General features: G+C 42.3%; 1 protein-coding gene across 1 annotated transcript in view; it reads left to right on the top strand.

Annotated features, from left to right (window-relative positions):
• The window catches only part of caskin1 (CASK interacting protein 1), a 170,385-nt gene that overhangs the window by 140,288 nt on the left and 12,118 nt on the right, over nt 1–17,979 (top strand). The window contains exons 16-18 of the mRNA XM_062964662.1: nt 1,524–1,625; nt 7,752–7,890; nt 12,461–14,566. Coding sequence (XP_062820732.1) covers nt 1,524–1,625; nt 7,752–7,890; nt 12,461–14,566 — 2,347 coding nt within the window. The remainder of the gene's footprint in view (nt 1–1,523; nt 1,626–7,751; nt 7,891–12,460; nt 14,567–17,979) is intronic.

The raw sequence follows: 17,979 nt of genomic DNA, 5'->3' as shown, positions 1-17,979 counted from the left end.
TCATCCAAGCCATTTTTGTAGTCAATGTTTTCAATATACAGTAGAGTCTCATGTATCCAACATAAACGGGCCGGCAGAATGTTGGATAAGTGAATATGTTGGATAATAAGGAGAGATTAAGAAAAACCTATTAAACATCAAAATAGGTTATGATTTTACAAATTAAGCACCAAAACATCACATTATACAACAAATTTGACAGAAAAAGTAGTTCATTACACATTAATGCTATGTAGTAATTACAGTATTTACGGATTTAGCACCAAAATATCATGATATATTGAAAACATTGACTACAAAAATGCGTTGGATAATCCAGAACGTTGGATAAGTGAGTGTTGGATAAGTGAGACTCTACTGTATCATGATATTTTGGTGCTAAATTCGTAAATACAGTAATTACAACATAACATTACTGCATATTGAACTACTTTTTCTGTCAGATTTGTTGTATAACATGATGTTTTGGTGCTTAATTTGTTAAATCATAACCTAATTTGATGTTTAATAGGTTTTTCCTTAACCTCTCCTTAATATCCAAGATATTCGCTTATCCAAGCTTCTGCCGGCCCATTTAGCTTGGATAAGTGAGACTCTACTGTATTCCTCTTCCTCTAATTAGGACTTTATTTTTCTTTTCTTTTTGTTGTACCAACCTAGAGGCGTGGATGAAGGGTTGTGCTGTCAATTTTCGAGGTTGGGGGGCCTTTAGTTTTGTTGTTTTGTTGGTTGCCAGGATTCCATCACTCTTTTATATATATAGATATTATTGTATATTATATCCAATGGGGCCTCCCGGTGGCGCAGCATGTTAAACCACTGAGCTGCTGAACTTGAGGACCGAAAGGTCACAGGCCTCAGCTTCTGCCAACCTAGCAGTTTGAAAACATGCGGGACGGTAACGGCGCTCCATGCAGTCATGCCAGTGGCCACATGACCTTGGAGGAGTCTACGGACAACGCCGGCTCTTCGGCTTGGAAATGGAGATGAGCACCAACCCCCAGAGTCCAACACGACTGGACTTAACGTCAGGGGAAACCTTTACCTTTCTACCCTGTTTCCCCTAACATAAGCCATCCCCAGAAAATAAGACCTAGTAGAGGTTTTGCTGAATTGCTAAATATAAGGCCTCCCCTGAAAGTAAGACCTAGAGAAGTTTTTGTTTCAAAGCATGCCCAATGAACAGAACACCAGAACTTGCGGGATCGGTAAATGTCCGTACCATAAAGTGTTGTACATGGAAATATTGGTAGTAACAAGAAATTCTTGATAGGAATCACAGTTTGTCAGGTTATGCTGGTTTGTGTTGACAACTACTGTACAGTATATAATAAATGTTCATTTTTTTGTTCAACAATAAATGTGAATTCTTCTTTATGGAAAAATAAGACATCCCCTGAAAATAAGACCTAGAGCATCTTTGGGAGCAAAAATTAATATAAGACACTGTCTTATTTTCGGGGAAACACGGTATGAGAAGGCAGGATATAGACCAAATGAAATAATTTTTGCCTTTTCTGCAGGACCTGACGGCCATCGGGGTCACCAAACCCGGGCACCGGAAGAAGATTGCCTCCGAGATCAACAGCCTCAATATTTCCGAATGGCTCCCGGAGTACAAACCGGTATGGGTTTTTTTATTGAATCGTACTTCCTTCCAAAGGGATTGCTTCCTTCCTTAACAGCAACACACAGTTCCTTTTCTTTTGGGTCTCTTAAAAGTGGCTGAGATTCCATATTGTGTGCTTCGGACCCCCTTGGAAGCATAATTAGCTGGTTCTTACTAGAGCGTCCGGCCCTCTTCTAATTGCTGGGATCGCTCTATTCACTTTCCCACTCAGCAAGGTCCCTGCAATGTTAATTAAAGCCTTCCTTTTATTGCTTCCCATCGAGCTTATTGGGGCAGGGAAGTGGGGAGGGGGCGTCTTAATTACTAGTTCCTTCTGTTTTCTGTCCTTCTTGTCTTTTCTCGTAAAAGAGGAGGATCAAGCCCTAGGGAGAGACTGGCAAATAATAATGATGATGATGATGATGATGATGATGATGATGATAATAATTTATTTACTTATAAAAGAGGAGGATCCAGCCATATGGGGAGGCATGCTATTATTATTATTATTATTATTAATAATAATAATAATAATAATAATAATAATAATAATAATAATAATTTTCCTGTAAAAGAGGAAAATCAAGCCATAGGCAGAAACAAGCTAAGAATAATAATAATAATAATAATAATAATAATAATAATAATAATAATAATAATACATCACACGGTCCTAGACACTTGGGAAGTGTTCGACTTGTGATTCTGTGATAAGAAATCCAGCATATCTATCTTGTTTGCTGTGTCATAATAAAATAATAACATAATAATAATAATAATAATAATAATATTGTAAAAGAGAAGGATCAAGCCATTTGGAGGGACAGGCAATAAATAAATAAATAAATAAATATTTTATTATTATTATTTTCTTGTAAAAGAAAAGGATCAAGCCATGGGGGAGACAAGTTATTATTATTATTATTATTATTATTATTATTATATGACACAGCAAACAAGATAGACATGCTGGATTTCATATTGTTATTATTATTATTTTCTTGTTTAAAAAGATCAAGCCAAAGGGCAAAAACAGGCAATAAATAACAATAACAATTATTATTATTATTATTATTATTATTATTATTATTATTTTCTTGTAAAAGAAGAGGCTCAAGCCATAGGCAGAGACAAGCAATTATTAATAATATTATATAATTCATAATAATATTTATAATGTTAATATTATTATTTTATTGTAAAAGAGAAGGATCAAGGAGGGACAGGTATTAAATCATCATCATCATTTTCTAATAAAAGAGGAAGATCAAGCTATAGGGAGAAATATTACAAAAAGAAAAGAGTTCAAGGAGGTGAACTACAACTCTCTGATGCAGAATCTTAAGTCCCTCTCGCCCTGCTATATATCCCGGGATTTTGGGGAATTTAACCATGGCTATTAAATTGAAGTGAAACTGCTATAGCTACAGTAGAGTCTCACTTACCCAACACTCGCTTACCAACATTCTGGATTATCCAACGCATTTTTGTAGTCACTGTTTTCAATGCATTGTGATATTTTGGTGCCAAGTTCGTAAATACAGTAATTACTACATAGCTTTAATGTGTAATGAACTACCTTTTCTGTCAAATTTGTTGTATAACATGATGTTTTGGTGCTTAATGTGTAAAATCATAACCAAATTTGATGTTTAATAGGCTTTTCCTTAATCTCTCCTTATTATCCAACATATTCGCTTATCCAACGTTCTGCCAGCCCGTTTACATTGGATAAGTGAGATTCTACTGTATATGTAACTCAGAATAAAGAGCAGCCTATGGGGCTCATCCAGGACCATTTTCTTTTGTGAATCCCAAGGGCCCAGAAATTATTTTGCAAATAAAAAAAAATCCCCTCCAAATGTCACTTAGGATCTGCTCAATTCTTGTTATTGAAAAATGCCTCTCTTGGGCCTAACGTTGTGGCGGAAATGGTTTTTAACTATGAATTTTAAAATACTGTTTATATTCAATCCTGTTGTAATGTTTGCATATTTTTAATGGTTATGCTTATACTTTTGTGTCAAGCCGCTTTGAGTCCCCTTCGGGGGAGATAAAGCGGGGTATCAATAAATACAATAATGGGCCCAAAATGTTGGACATCAGATTGATTTGAAGCACTGGAAAAAGCCTGGAACCAAAGACTGAAATATACTTACTCGACATGTCCAAAAAATCGTTTTGAATCGTATATCGGAATTATTTCGGATTGTTCTCGCTTTTTGATACGCATTCCGAGACATTGTCTCACAGCGTAACCAGCAATGTAATTCGAACCATTGTTGGCCCATTCTCTAATTGTCTCTTAATGTTTTGTTAATTCCCCCCCCCCCCCATTTTTTAAAAAAAATATATTTTAAAAAATATTTTTAAAAAAATAATTTGTTTCTGCAACCTACCTTGAATGGGAGCTTAGTGCAGCCTAACATGGCTACCGCTCCCCAGCCAATCAGAAGCTTCCATGATGGACGCAAAGGTGGGGGCTAACGTCCTCTGCGTCCACATGGAAGATTGCCATACAAGCCCAGTGTGTAGCGATTGCGCATGCGCATCCACCATTTTAGAAACATTTAGAATCATTACGAATTTTCGGAAATATCTGAAATTTTTGGGTGAAAAAATCGGAAATACTTTCTATATCGAAGCGCCAGCGCCCCCTACTTTAGAAACGAGAATTGAAACATTTTTTTCATCGATCAGACATGCCTAATACTTACTCATATGACTTAAAAGAGAACTGGTTTAAGATGCAATATCTATGGTATTTAACACCAAATAAAATCTCAAAATGCTATAAGAACGCTTCCAACAAATGTTGGAAATGTGAACAACAAACAGGTACTTTTTTCCACTCCTGGTGGACTTGTAAGTTTTGGAAAGATATATGGGAAGCTATACAATCCATTTTAAAAATAAAAATCCAAAGACAACCAGAATTCTTCCTGTTGGGAATGTTGGATATTGAAAATGACAAGAATAAAGAAATTTTGTTTAACTTTTTGGTCACAGCGGCAAGGCTAGTCTATGCAAGAATGTGGAGACAAAAAGAAATACCTAAAAAAGAGGATTGGCTAAATAAGGTATTAGAGATTATGAATATGGACAGGTTAACCAAACCAAGGATTACCAAAAAAAGAAACCAACTGGGACTTAGTCAAAGACTATCTAAAACAGGCAAAATTAGATCTTATCTGCTGAAGCTTAATATTTCCAAGACTAGAAGAGGACGAAGGGGATATAGTATAATGGAATATTAATTACGGTGGTTTAAGGAATAGCAAGAGCAGGTTGGAAGTCTAGAACTCTAAATTATTATTATTATTATTATTATTATTATTATTATTATTATTATTATTATTATTAAAAATATATCTATATATATAAAATGATAAAGTTGTTTGCGCAGTGACTATAACAACAAAACTAAATATCCCAGAAATACGAAATTTGGCAACACAATGCAAAAGCCTTGCCTCCAGGTTACAACAACATAACCACACCACAAAACCACAATCCAGACCCACAAAACTCACAACAACGCATCATGCAATAACAACACAACTAAACGCCCCAGAAATACAAAACTTGGCAACACAATGCAAAAGCCTTGCCTCCCAGTTGTAATAACACAACCACACCACAAAACCACACAGGACCCACAAAACTCACAACAACACATCGTGACTATAACAACACAACTAAACGCCCCAGAAATACGAAACTTGGCAACACAACGCAAAAGCCTTCCCTCCAGGTTGTAACAACACAGCCACACCACAAAACCACAATCCGGACCCATAAAACTCACAACAATGCATCGTGACTATAACAACACAACTAAACGCCCCAGAAATACAAAACTTGGCACACAACTAAACGCCCCAAAAATATAAAACATAACAACACAACGCAAAAGCCTTGCCTCCCGGTTGTAACAACACAACCACAGCACAAAACCACAATCCGGACCCACAAAACTCACAACAATGCATCGTGACTATAACAACACAAATAAACGTCCCAGAAATACGAAACTTGGCACACAACTAAACACTCCAGAAACATAAAACTTGACAACACAATGCAAAAACCTTGCCTCCCGGTTGTAACAACACAACCACACCACAAAACCACAATCCGGACCCACAAAACTCACAACAATGCATCGTTACTATAACAACACAACTAAATGCCCCAGAAATACGAAACTTGGCACACAACTAAATGCCCCAGAAATACAAAACTTGACAACACAACATAAAAGCCTTTTCTCCCAGTTGTAACAATACAACTACACCACAAAACCACAATCCGGACCCACAAAACTCACAACAACGCATCGTGACTATAACACAACTAAACGCCCCAGAAATAAAAAATTTGGCAACACAACACAAAAGCCTTGCCTCCCAGTTGTAAGAACACAACCACAACACAAAACCACAATCCAGACCCACAAAACTCACAACAACGCATCATGACTATAACAACACAACTAAACGCCCCAGAAATACAAAACTTGGCAAAACAATGCAAAAGCCTTGCCTCCCGGTTGTAACAACACAACCACACCACAAAACCACACCAGACCCACAAAACTCACAGCAACGCATCATGACTATAACAACACAACTAAACGCCCCAGAAATACGAAACTTGGCACACAACTAAATGCCGCAGAAATACAAAACTTGGCAACACAACACAAAAGCCTTGCCTCTCAGTTGTAACAACATAACCACACCACAAAACCACAATCCGGACCCACAAAACTCACAACAACGCATTGTGACTATAACAAATACAAAATTTGACAACACAACTTATCCACCTCCCCAGTCCCTACATTCAGACGTGGCCTCCAAAAAAACAATTACAATAATAACAATGACAACAACAACAATAAGAATCAACACCATCACAGGCAAGAAACAGCCAGGCACTGAGGCTGAGAGGCCAGTCAGTGCTACACTGGGCCTCCAAAAAACAATACAGTAGCATCTAACTTATCCAACCTTCATGACCACTACAACAACAATAATAATAATAAACACCTACACAGGCAAAACAAAAAAAGACTATTGTACCACAATAAAAATATAAACCACACTCAGCAGAATCAGACATTACAATTAACAACAAACCAAAGACAACAGGGATCTCAAGCAATTATCAATCAACACAAAAATTGAAGAAGGTAACAGACTTCAAATACTATTACTAATGTGAGTATAAAGAAGGTGGAGGTCACAGCATAAATACAACCTAATGTAGACTGACCAACATCACCAGACTAAGCCACAGCAACGTGTGGCCGGGCACAGCTAGTTTATATATATAAGGCATGTCCGATCGATGAAAAAAATGTTTCAATTCTCGTTTCTAAAGTAGGGAGTGCTGGCACTTCGATATAGAAAGTATTTCCGATTTTTTTCACCCAAAATTTTTGGATATTTCCGAAAATTCGTAATGATTCTAAATGTTTCTAAAATGGCGGACGCGCATGCGCAATCGCTACACACTGGGCTTGTATGGCAATCTTCCATGTGGATGCAGAGGACATTAGCCCCCACCTTTGCGTCCATCATGGAAGCTTCTGATTGGCCAGGGAGCGGTAGCCATGTTAGGCTGTGCTAAGCTCCCATTCAAGGTAGGTTGCAGAAACAATTTTTTAAAAAAATATTTTTAAAAATATATTTTTAAAAAATTTATGGGGGGAAAAAATTAACGAAACATTAAGAGACAATTAGAGAATGGTCCAACAATAATTCAAATTACATTGCTGGTTGCACTGTGAGACAATGTCTCGGAATGCGTATCAAAAAGCGAGAACAATCTGAAATAATTTCGATATACAATTCAAAACGATTTTTTGGACATGTCTAATATATATATATATATATATATATATTCTATATAATTTCTTTTCTCTGACTATCATTTTTTTTCTTTTTTCTTCTCACTTTTCCTACTTTTCTATAATAAAAATATTGTTCTCCCACTTTTGATGTATACTAAATTTTTCTCATCTTTTCTTATGGTATATGATATTTCAATAAATACATATTATAAATAAATAAATAAATAAATACAATAATAGTAAAAATGAGGTTCCGAGTTTGTCCCTTCCTCCCCTTCCTAGGCCAACCTGGCGCTCTGGCTCTCCATGATCGGACTGGCCCAATATTACAAGGTCCTGGTGGAAAACGGCTACGAGAACATCGACTTCATCACCGACATCACCTGGGAGGACCTGCAGGAGATTGGCATCACCAAGCTGGGTGAGTGGCTAGCGGCTCAATGGCCCAGTCGGCCACAGAACAAAGGGCCAGGTTGTTGTTGTTGTTGTTGTTGTGTGCCTTCAAGTCAGTTACAACTTATGGCATCCTTTCATAGGCCCTAAGCAAGTATGACCCAGTGGGGTATTATTATTATTATTTAAAACACAACAAGATGAGTCCACAACAGACACTCTGCTGGCTGTTGTACTGGATACAACTCCATCATCATTATTATTATTATTATTATTATTATTATTATTATTAGAAACACAATAAGATGAGTCCATAGCAGACACTCTGCTGGCTGTTGAACTGGATCACACATTATTATTATTATTATTTTATTGTATGACACAGCCAACAAGATAGATATGCTGGAATTCATATCTCAAAATTACAAGTCGAAATGTAGATGAGCACCAGAGTCCCAGAGTCAGACATGACTGGACTTAACGTCAGGGGAAACCTTTACCTTTACTTAGTAGTAGTAGTAGTAGTAATAATAAATAAATAAATAAATAAATAAATAAATAAATTGAAGGAAAAGCTGATAAGGAGAAGACCTGGCTCTGGCTCACGAATGGGACCCTGAAGAAGGAGACAGAAGGCCTGATCCTTGCAGCCCAGGAGCAAGACATCAGGACAAATGCAATCAAGGCCAAGATCGAAAAATCAGCTGATGACCCAAAATGCAGACTGTGCAAGGAAGCCGACGAAACCATTGATCATATCCTCAGCTGCTGTAAGAAAATTGCACAGACAGACTACAAACAGAGGCACAACTATGTGGCCCAAATGATTCTTTGGAACTTATGCCTCAAGTACCACCTCCCAGCAGAAAAGAACTAGTGGGATCACAAACCTACAAAAATATTGGAAAATGAACATGCAAAGATACTGTGGGACTTCTGAATCTAGACTGACAAAGTTCTGGAACACAACACACCAGACATCACAGTTGTGGAAAAGAAAAAGGTTTGGATCATTGATGTCGCCATCCCAGGTGACAGTCGCATTGACAAAAAACAACAGGAAAAACTCAGCCGCTATCAGGACCTCAAGACTGAACTTCAAAGACTGGCAGAAACCAGTGCAGGTGGTCCCGGTGGTGATGGCACATTGGGTGCCGTGCCAAAAGATCTCAGCCGGCATTTGGAAACAATAGACATTGACAAAATCACAATCTGCCAACTGCAAAAGGCTGGGATCTGCACGCATCATCCGAAAATACATCACACAGTCCTAGACACTTGGGAAGTGTTCAACTTGTGATTTTGTGAAATGAAATCCAGCATATCTATCTTGTTTGCTATGTCATAAAATATAATAATAATAATAATAATAATAATAATAATAATAATAATAATAATAATAAATATATCACACAGTCCTAGACACTTGGGAAGTGTTCGACTTGTGATTTTGTGAAATGAAATCCAGCATATCTATCTTGTTTGCTATGTCATAAAATATAATAATAATAATAATAATAATAATAATAATAATAATAATAATAATAATAAATATATCACACAGTCCTAGACACTTGGGAAGTGTTCAACTTGTGATTTTGTGAAATGAAATCCAGCATATCTATCTTGTTTGCTATGTCATAAAATATAATAATAATAATAATAATAATAATAATAATAATAATAATAATAATAATAATAATAAATATATCACACAGTCCTAGACACTTGGGAAGTGTTCGACTTGTGATTTTGTGATATGAAATCCAGCATATCTATCTTGTTTGCTATGTCATAAAATATAATAATAATAATAATAATAATAATAATAATAATAATAATAATAATAAATATATCACACAGTCCTAGACACTTGGGAAGTGTTCGACTTGTGATTTTGTGATATGAAATCCAGCATATCTATCTTGTTTGCTGTGTCATAATGAAATAAAAATAATAATAATAAAAAATAATGTATGACCCGCCTCTCCTCATGGCTCAAGGCAACAGGGAGTGCCCATTGCGGCAGACTGTTGGACTGTTAGGTCCCCATTAATGTACTTGATGTTGCTTATATACCTCTTTGTTCCCGAAATGCACAACAGCAATTGACTCACATATCCAAAAAAATGCCATTTTCAATGCAGCAACAGGGTTCTTGCCGACGAAGGGAACGCAGCCTCCAGAATCCGACAGGCTCCCCAACCCCTTTCCCTTTTTTTAGCTGCCTCTTGAAAACGCACTTATTTTCGCAAGCCGTCGCCATGTGCTCCAACCCGCCATCTGTTCCGATGACCAATGTTGGCTTGAACCCAGCGCCTGGTCCTCCTCCGCCGTTCGAGCCCGGAGAAGCTGTTCCTTTGCATCTCATTTCACACACTTGTGTGTTGCTATCGCAGTCCTGGGCGGGTTGTAAATAACGGCATGCAAAGAAGATAAATAAAGCAATATTTTAATAAATAAACAGGCTGGATTTAACCTGGATGGAGGCAGCAGAATCAGTTGGACGCTGGTCCAAACCAGGTCTGGGCTGGGCAATGGAGTCTTTCACTGGTATACAGATGTTAGGCTCACAATGATGTATGTTCATAGAATAATATTATCCCAAATCAGAGTGTTTAGTTCATAGGCCACATTTGGTCTCTATGTTGTTGTTATTATTAGTATTAGTATTAGTATTGAGAGGCTGGGTGGCCATCTGTTGAGAGTGCTTGGATTGTGTCCTGCATGGCAGAATTGGGTTGGACTGGATAAGTGAGAGACTACTGTATATTTATAATCTTATATTATCTGTTTAGAACTGGATTATCTGAGGCCCCTTCTACACAGCTGTATAAAATGCACACTGAAGTGAATTATCTGGCAGTATGGAGTCAAGATAATCCAGTTCAAAGCAGATAATATAAGATTATAAATGGGTAATATAGCTGTGTGGAAGGGCCTTGAGTCTACACTGCCATATAATCCAGTTAAAATCAGATAATCTGTGGAAAAGGCCTAAGTGAGGTCTAACTGTGCCTGTCCCCTGGGCTGAGTAGGTTGCTAGGAGACCAAGTGGGCAGTGCTTAACCCTCTAACTGGCAGCAATTGGATAAAAACAATCATTCCTGTCCCTCTAATTAGGACTTTATTTTTCTTTTGTTTTTGTTGTATCAACCTAGAGCAGTAGATGATGGGTTGCGTTGTCAAATTTCGAGGTTGGGGGGCCTGTAGTTTTGTTGTTTTGTCCGGTGCCCTGATTCCATCACTTTTTTATATATATAGATTATCCGAAATCAGAGTGGGCAATGTGTTTAGTTCATAGGCCACATTTGGTCCCTATGGCCATATTTGTTGCCCCCAAAGACCACAAACTGGTCCCCAAAATATGGGGATAAGGAGCTACCATATATACTCAAGTATAAGCCAACCCGAATATAAGCCGAGGCACCTAATTTTACCACAAAAACTGGGAAAACGTATTGACTCGTGTATAAGCCGAGAGTGGGAAATGCAGCAGCTAGGGGTCAAATTCAAAAATAAAAATAGATATTAATAAAATTGCATTATTTGAGGCATCAGTAGGTTAAATGTTTTTTAATATTTACATAAAACTGTAATTTAAGATAATAATAAGACTTTAATAAGATTGTCCAACTCTGAATACCTACCGTGTTTCCCCGAAAATAAGACAGTGTCTTATGTTAATTTTTTGCTCCCAAAGATGCTCTAGGTCTTATTTTCAAGGGCAGTCTTATTTTTCCATGAAGAAGAATTCACATTTATTGTTGAACAAAAAAAGAACATTTATTATATACTGTACAGTAGTTGTCATCACAAACCAGCATAACCAAACAAACTGTGAATCCTATCAATAATTTCTTGTTATTACCATTATTTCCATGTACAATACTCTATGGTCGGTACATTTACTGATCCTGCAAGTTCTGGTGTTCTGTTCGGCGGGCATGCTTTCAAACAAAATCTTTGCTAGGTCTTACTTTCGGGGGAGGCCTTATATTTAGCAATTCAGCAAAACCTCTACTAGGTCTTATTTTCTGGGGATGTCTTATTTTAGGGGGGAAAGGGTATATACTCAAGTATAAGCTGACCTGAATAGAAGCCGGCCAGGACCCTCACTCGAGTATAAGCTGAGGGTTTTTTCAGACCTAAAAAAGGGCCGAAAAACTAGGCTTATACTCGAGTATATATAGTAATTTCCAGATTTTAGAGCCTCTGCCATCAAACAATTTTGACATGTTGCAGACAGCCTTGAGCTGCAAGAATAAGGTATTCCTATTCTTATTTTTCTTATTATTATATTGGTCAAAAATGAGGGGGCTTTGGGGACATATTTTGGGCACAACCCGGGCCAATTTAGTTCCAAGAGAGGCTTGTTTTGAAATGGCCTAAAATTAGCCCCCAAACCCTCCTTGACTTTCCATAGTTGTCCACTCCTCTCTTAGATGTCCCATGGCCAACTAACCAGAGAAGAACCATGGAGGATGAGAAGGCTCTTGGTCTGAAGGTCACTTCAAGGTGGCCACCGAGTCTTTGTGCTGGTGGACTCACTATCCTATCCTTCTTCCCCTTCTCCCTTCCCAATGTCGTCGTCTCAGGTCATCAGAAGAAGCTGATGCTGGCGGTGAAGAAGCTGGCCGAGATCCAGAAGGCCGAGTTCGCCAAGTACGAGTCGGGCACCTTGAAGAAGAAAGGGCCTCCCCAGGACACGGTGGCCATCGAGTCGCCCCAGCAGGAGTCGGCCGAGTGCCAGTCGCCCAAGATGACCACCTTCCAGGACAGCGAGCTGAGCAACGAGCTGCAGGTGGCCATGACCGGCGAGGAGGGGCCCGAGAAGCAAGGCAACCACGTGGGGCACTTCCGCGAAGGGACGGCCTACCGCCACGGCCCCCGCTTGAGCCACGAGAACAGCCTGAGCGGGAGGGCGAAGCAGATGAGCAGCTCCCAAGAGCTCCTGGGGGACGGGCCCAAACCCTCCAGCGGTGCCATGTCCAAGAGCCAGGAGTACTTGGTGGAGGACGGGAAAGAGAGCTCGGCTACTTTGCCCAAGGAGGTCCGGACGCTGCGCCACGGCCACAGCGTCAAGAGGGCCAGCGTGCCGCCGGTACCCGGCAAGCCCCGGCAATCCTTCCCTCCCTCTGCCGGCCGATACACTCCGCCGCAGACGCCCACCAAGCCCCGGCCCTCCTCGCCGCAGACCCTGGGGATGCCGCACGCCAAGGTGAAGCCCACCCCACAGTTGTTGCCACAGTCCGACCGCCCCATGTCTCCCCGCTCACTGCCGCAGTCTCCCACGCACCGGGGCTTTGCCTACGTCATGCCGCAGCCCGTGGAGGGGGATGGCCACGCCACGGGGCCCTTGGCACAAGCGGTGCCCGTCCTGCCCGTCTCGGTGCCTGTGCTGTGCTTGCCGCCACAGGCCGCGGACAGTGAAGAGGAAGCAGGCCGGCCGAAAAAAAGGGCGCACAGCCTTAACCGTTACACTGTGTCGGACAGTGAGCAGGAGCGGGACGAACTACTGGTGCCCGACGCTGGGCCGTACGCCACTGTGCAGCGAAGGGTTGGGCGCAGCCATTCGGTGCGTGCCCAGTCCGGTGGTGATAAGAACGTCAACCGCAGCCAGTCCTTCGCTGTTCGGCCAAAGAAGAAGGGGCCTCCACCCCCGCCACCCAAGCGGTCCAGTTCGGCCATCTCTAGCACCAACATGTCTGATGATTTCACAAAGGAAGGGGAGGAGGGTCTGGAGCCTCCTGAGGAACAGCAGCAGCAGAGGCGGGCCAGCGATTCCGGCAGTGTCGTGGACACGGGGAGCGCCGGGAGTGTTAAGAGCATTGCCGCCATGTTGGAAATGTCCTCCATCGGTGGCGGAGGCAGAGGCCTGGTCCTGCAAAAGCCACCCGGGGCCGGGAAAGGCCCCGACAGTTACTACCTGCAGCCCGGTGCAGCCTTGCACCCGGTCAGTCCGGATCACGCACGTGTTGCAACGGTCATGGCCTCCGTTAAGCACAAGGATGCCATTGGGCCAGATGGAGAGGTGGTCAATCGCCGCCGCACTATCAGTGGCCCCGTCACGGGGTTAGTGGCCGCCGCTCGGCGGGAGCGCTCCGACAGCATAAAGTCCGAGACGTCCAAAGAGAGCAGCCCGAGGGCCGAACACGGAGGAGGGCCCCCGCAAAACGCTTCCGGGGAGAACATCCCCTTTGCGGAGGAGGGCAGCCTGACCATCAGGCAGCGGCCGAGGCAGATGGGGGTGGCCAGGGGCGAAGCCGCCGAGGCCTTGTCCCTCACCCACCGGCACGGCGACCTCTCCAAGGTGGAGGCCAGTGCCACGCTGAAGAGGAGGATTCGGGCGAAGCAGAGCCAGCAGGAGGGCGTCAAGTTCCTCCTCACCGAGTCCGACACAGTCAAGAGGAGGCCAAAGTTGAAAGACAAGGAGCAGGAGCCGGCCCCGCTCTCGGTCTACCAGAACGGCACAGCCACCATCAAACGCCGGCCAGCTTCAGAGACTAGCAGCATGGAGGCCATGTCCCCTGCAGAGCATCAGGAGAGATACGACTACGCCGCAGCGCAGCCGCCTCCGGAAGGGGAGCCCAAGAAGGTCGTCAAGCCACCGGTGTCTCCCAAGCCTGTCCTACCCCAGAAGGTCTCGGGGCCACCCACGCCGACCTCCAAAAAGGCCCCGATTCCAGGCCCAGGGAGTCCAGGTAAGGGGTCTTGCTGGGTATGTAGTCTTGCTGGGGCAGACTCAAAGGATCAAGGGGCAGATGCTACCGTGTTTCCCCGAAAATAAGACAGTGTCTTATATTAATTTTTGCTCACAAAGATGCACTAGGTCTTATTTTCAGTGGTTGTCTTATTTTTCCATGAAGAATTCACATTTATTTATTATATACTGTACAGTGGTTGTCATCACAAACTAGCATAACCAGACAAACTGTGAATTCTATCAAGAATTTCTTATTACTACCATTATTTCAATGTACAACAATCTACCATTATTTCTATGTATATTTACCAATCCTGCATGCTCTGGTGTTCTGTTTGGCTGGCATGCTTCCAAACAAAAACTTTGCTAGGTCTTACTTTCGGGGGAGGCCTTATATTTAGCAATTCAGCAAAACCTCTACTAGGTCTTATTTTCAGGGGATGTCTTATTTTCGGGGAAACAGGGTATGACCCACCACTTCTCTGCAACTTCACCATGTTTTTCGGCTATATCTGAGAGCTGTAGATATCATGAACTTTAGACTCACAAAGATACTTCTATGGAAATGCTGGGCACTAGGCAATAATTTAGAGGTGGGTGATGTTCAAGGACTTGGAGACTCCATCTTAGCCTGGTTTCCCAGGGGATGTTCTGCTTCATGGCAGACACCTTGATGGTTTCCTTGATAACATTGAGACCAGAGTTCAGTTTCCTCAGCACCTTGACCGAGATGGTGGTCTATATCTAACATTTATAGTCGGGGCTGAGTTTTTTTTTTTTTTTCCGTGTCAGGAGCAACTTGAGTCGCTTCTGGAGTGATAGAATTGGCCGTCTGCAAGGACGTTGCCCAGGGGACGCCCGGATGTTTTTGAAATTTTTACCATCTTTGTGGGAGGCTTCTCTCATGTCCCCGCATGGAGCTGGAGCTGATAGAGGGAGCTCATCCATGCTCTCCCTGGGTGGGATTCAAACTTGGCAGCTTTCAGGTCAGCAACCCAACCTTCAAGTCACGAGGCTTTAGTCCACTACGCCACCAGTGACATGAAGAAGTGGCCTACAGTGCTGGCAATCTCAAACTGCCATGTAACATATAATAATAATAATAACTTTATTTTTATACCCCGCCCCATCTCCCCGGAGGGACTCGGAGCGGCTTACATGGGGCCTTGCCCGAAACAAACAGCAATAAAACAATGAACAAATATCCCAACAATAAAACATCAGCATCAATAAAAGTCATAAAAATCAACATACAGCATAAAATGTTAAAAACGGGAGACTAAAACACGGATCTGGGCCAAAGTGCAGAATATTTCAAAATGGGAGAGGTAGTTTCATAGCTAAAGTAGCCAATAAAGTGCATAGTAATAATGGCAAAGTATCCTATTGTTGAGTGGGCAGATAGTTCGAACCTACAATAATTAATCATCGAAGGCCTTTTGGAAGAGCCAGGTTTTTAGGCTCTTCCGGAAGGGGAGGAGGGTGGGGGCCTGCCTGATCTCCCTGGGGAGCAAGTTCCAAAGCCGGGGGGCCACGACGGAGAAGGCCCTCTCTCTCGTCCCCACCAACCGCGACTGCGAGGGTGGTGGGAGCGAGAGGAGGGCCTCCCCCGACGAGCGAAGAGAACGTGCGGGTTCGTAGAGGGAGATGCGGTCTCTAAGGTAGGTGGGTCCCAAACCGTTTAGGGCTTTGTAGGTGATAACCTGCACCTTGAATTGGGCCCGGAAAATAAACGACAGCCAGTGGAGCTCCTTAAACAGAGGCCCTGTAATTCGCTCCGGTTAGAAGCCTGGCTGCCGAACGTTGTACTAGTTGTAATTTCCGGGCCGTCTTCAAAGGCAGCCCCACGTAGAGCGCATTGCAATAGTCCAGTCTAGAGGTAACTAAGGCATGGACCACCCTGGTCAGATCTGACTTCTCGAGGTATGGTCGCAGCTGGCGCACAAGTTTTAGTTGTGCAAAGGCCCTCCCGGCCACGGCCGACACCTGAGCCTCAAGAGTCAGCCCCGAATCCAGGAGGACCCCCAAGCTGCAATGGACCTGCGCCTTCAGGGGGAGTGCGACCCCGTCAAGCACAGGTTGCCACCCAAGACCCCGATCAGACGTACAACTGACCTGGAGGACCTCTGTCTTGTCGGGATTAAGTTTCAGCTTGTTCGCCCTCATCCAGGCCAACACAGTGGCCAGAAACTGGTCCAGAATCCGAGGGGCTTCCTTGGATTTAGGTGGAAAAGAGTAGTAGGGTTGGGTGTCATCCGTGTAGAGATGGCACCGTACTCCAAAAATGACCTGACCTCTCCCAGCGGTTTCATGTAGATATTAAAAAGCATGGGGGACAAAATAGAACCTTGTGGGACCCCACAGGTCAAAGGCCAGGGGTCCGAGCAGGTGTCCCCCAGCTTCACCAACTGGGAACGGCCCTCCAGGAAGGACTGGAGCCACTGTATAACAGTACCCCCAAGGCCCATCCCAGAGAGCCGCCCCAGAAGGAGACCATGGTCGATGGTATCGAAAGCCACTGAGATGTCCAAGAGAACCAGCAGGGCCACACTCCCCCTGTCCAGCTCCCTGCGGAGGTCATCCACCAAGGCGACCAAAGCCGTCTCATCAAAATTTTCTTTTGAAAGCTGAATAGAAGCAAATAAAAGGATATTAACCATTGTTCCTCCCATAGTCTTACAGAAATTAAACTGAATTGCACAGGAAAAACACCTATGCTCCAGCAGTCTATTTTGCTGCTCAGTGAGCCTTCAGCAGGCAGACATTCCTGCTGGATTATGCTCTGTTTGATCATTTTTTCCATCCTGGAGTTAATTCAGACTTGTAATTAGACAATTATCTTCCACAGGTGGTGAGCAAAAAAAAAAAATCACCTCTAGGAAACCAGAAAAGCATTTTATGCTCAGAGAGAAAAGAAAAGCCTTCCCTGGGCAAAGCTACCGAAATACATGAGAGCTGAACTGCTCTTGTGTTTACTTCTCCTTCAGGTGTAGGGAACAACCACAGTCAGCACATTATATAGAAACAATATAGCCTAATACCAGCTTCTTGTCTTAGGATGTATCTACACTGTAGAATTAATGCAGTTCGACACCAATTTAGCTGCCATGGCTCAGTGCTATGAAATCATGGGTGTTGCAGTTTTGCAAAGTCCATAATAATAATAATAATAATAATAATAATAATAATAATAATAATAATAATAATAATAATAATAATAACAACAACAACAACTTTATTTTTATATCTCGCCCCATCTCCCCGGAGGGACTTGGAGCGGCTTACATGGGGCCATGCCCGACAACAATACAATAGCAGCAATAAAACAATAAAACGAAGATCGACAATAAAACAATGTCGCATCAATAAAACATAACATCAGTAAACAGTTATAAAAGTCAGCATACAGCA

This window comes from Anolis carolinensis, unplaced genomic scaffold, assembly GCF_035594765.1.
Source record: "Anolis carolinensis isolate JA03-04 unplaced genomic scaffold, rAnoCar3.1.pri scaffold_13, whole genome shotgun sequence".
In the NCBI taxonomy this organism is placed as follows: Eukaryota; Metazoa; Chordata; class Lepidosauria; order Squamata; family Dactyloidae; genus Anolis; species Anolis carolinensis.
This window is presented reverse-complemented; position numbering and strand designations above follow the sequence as displayed.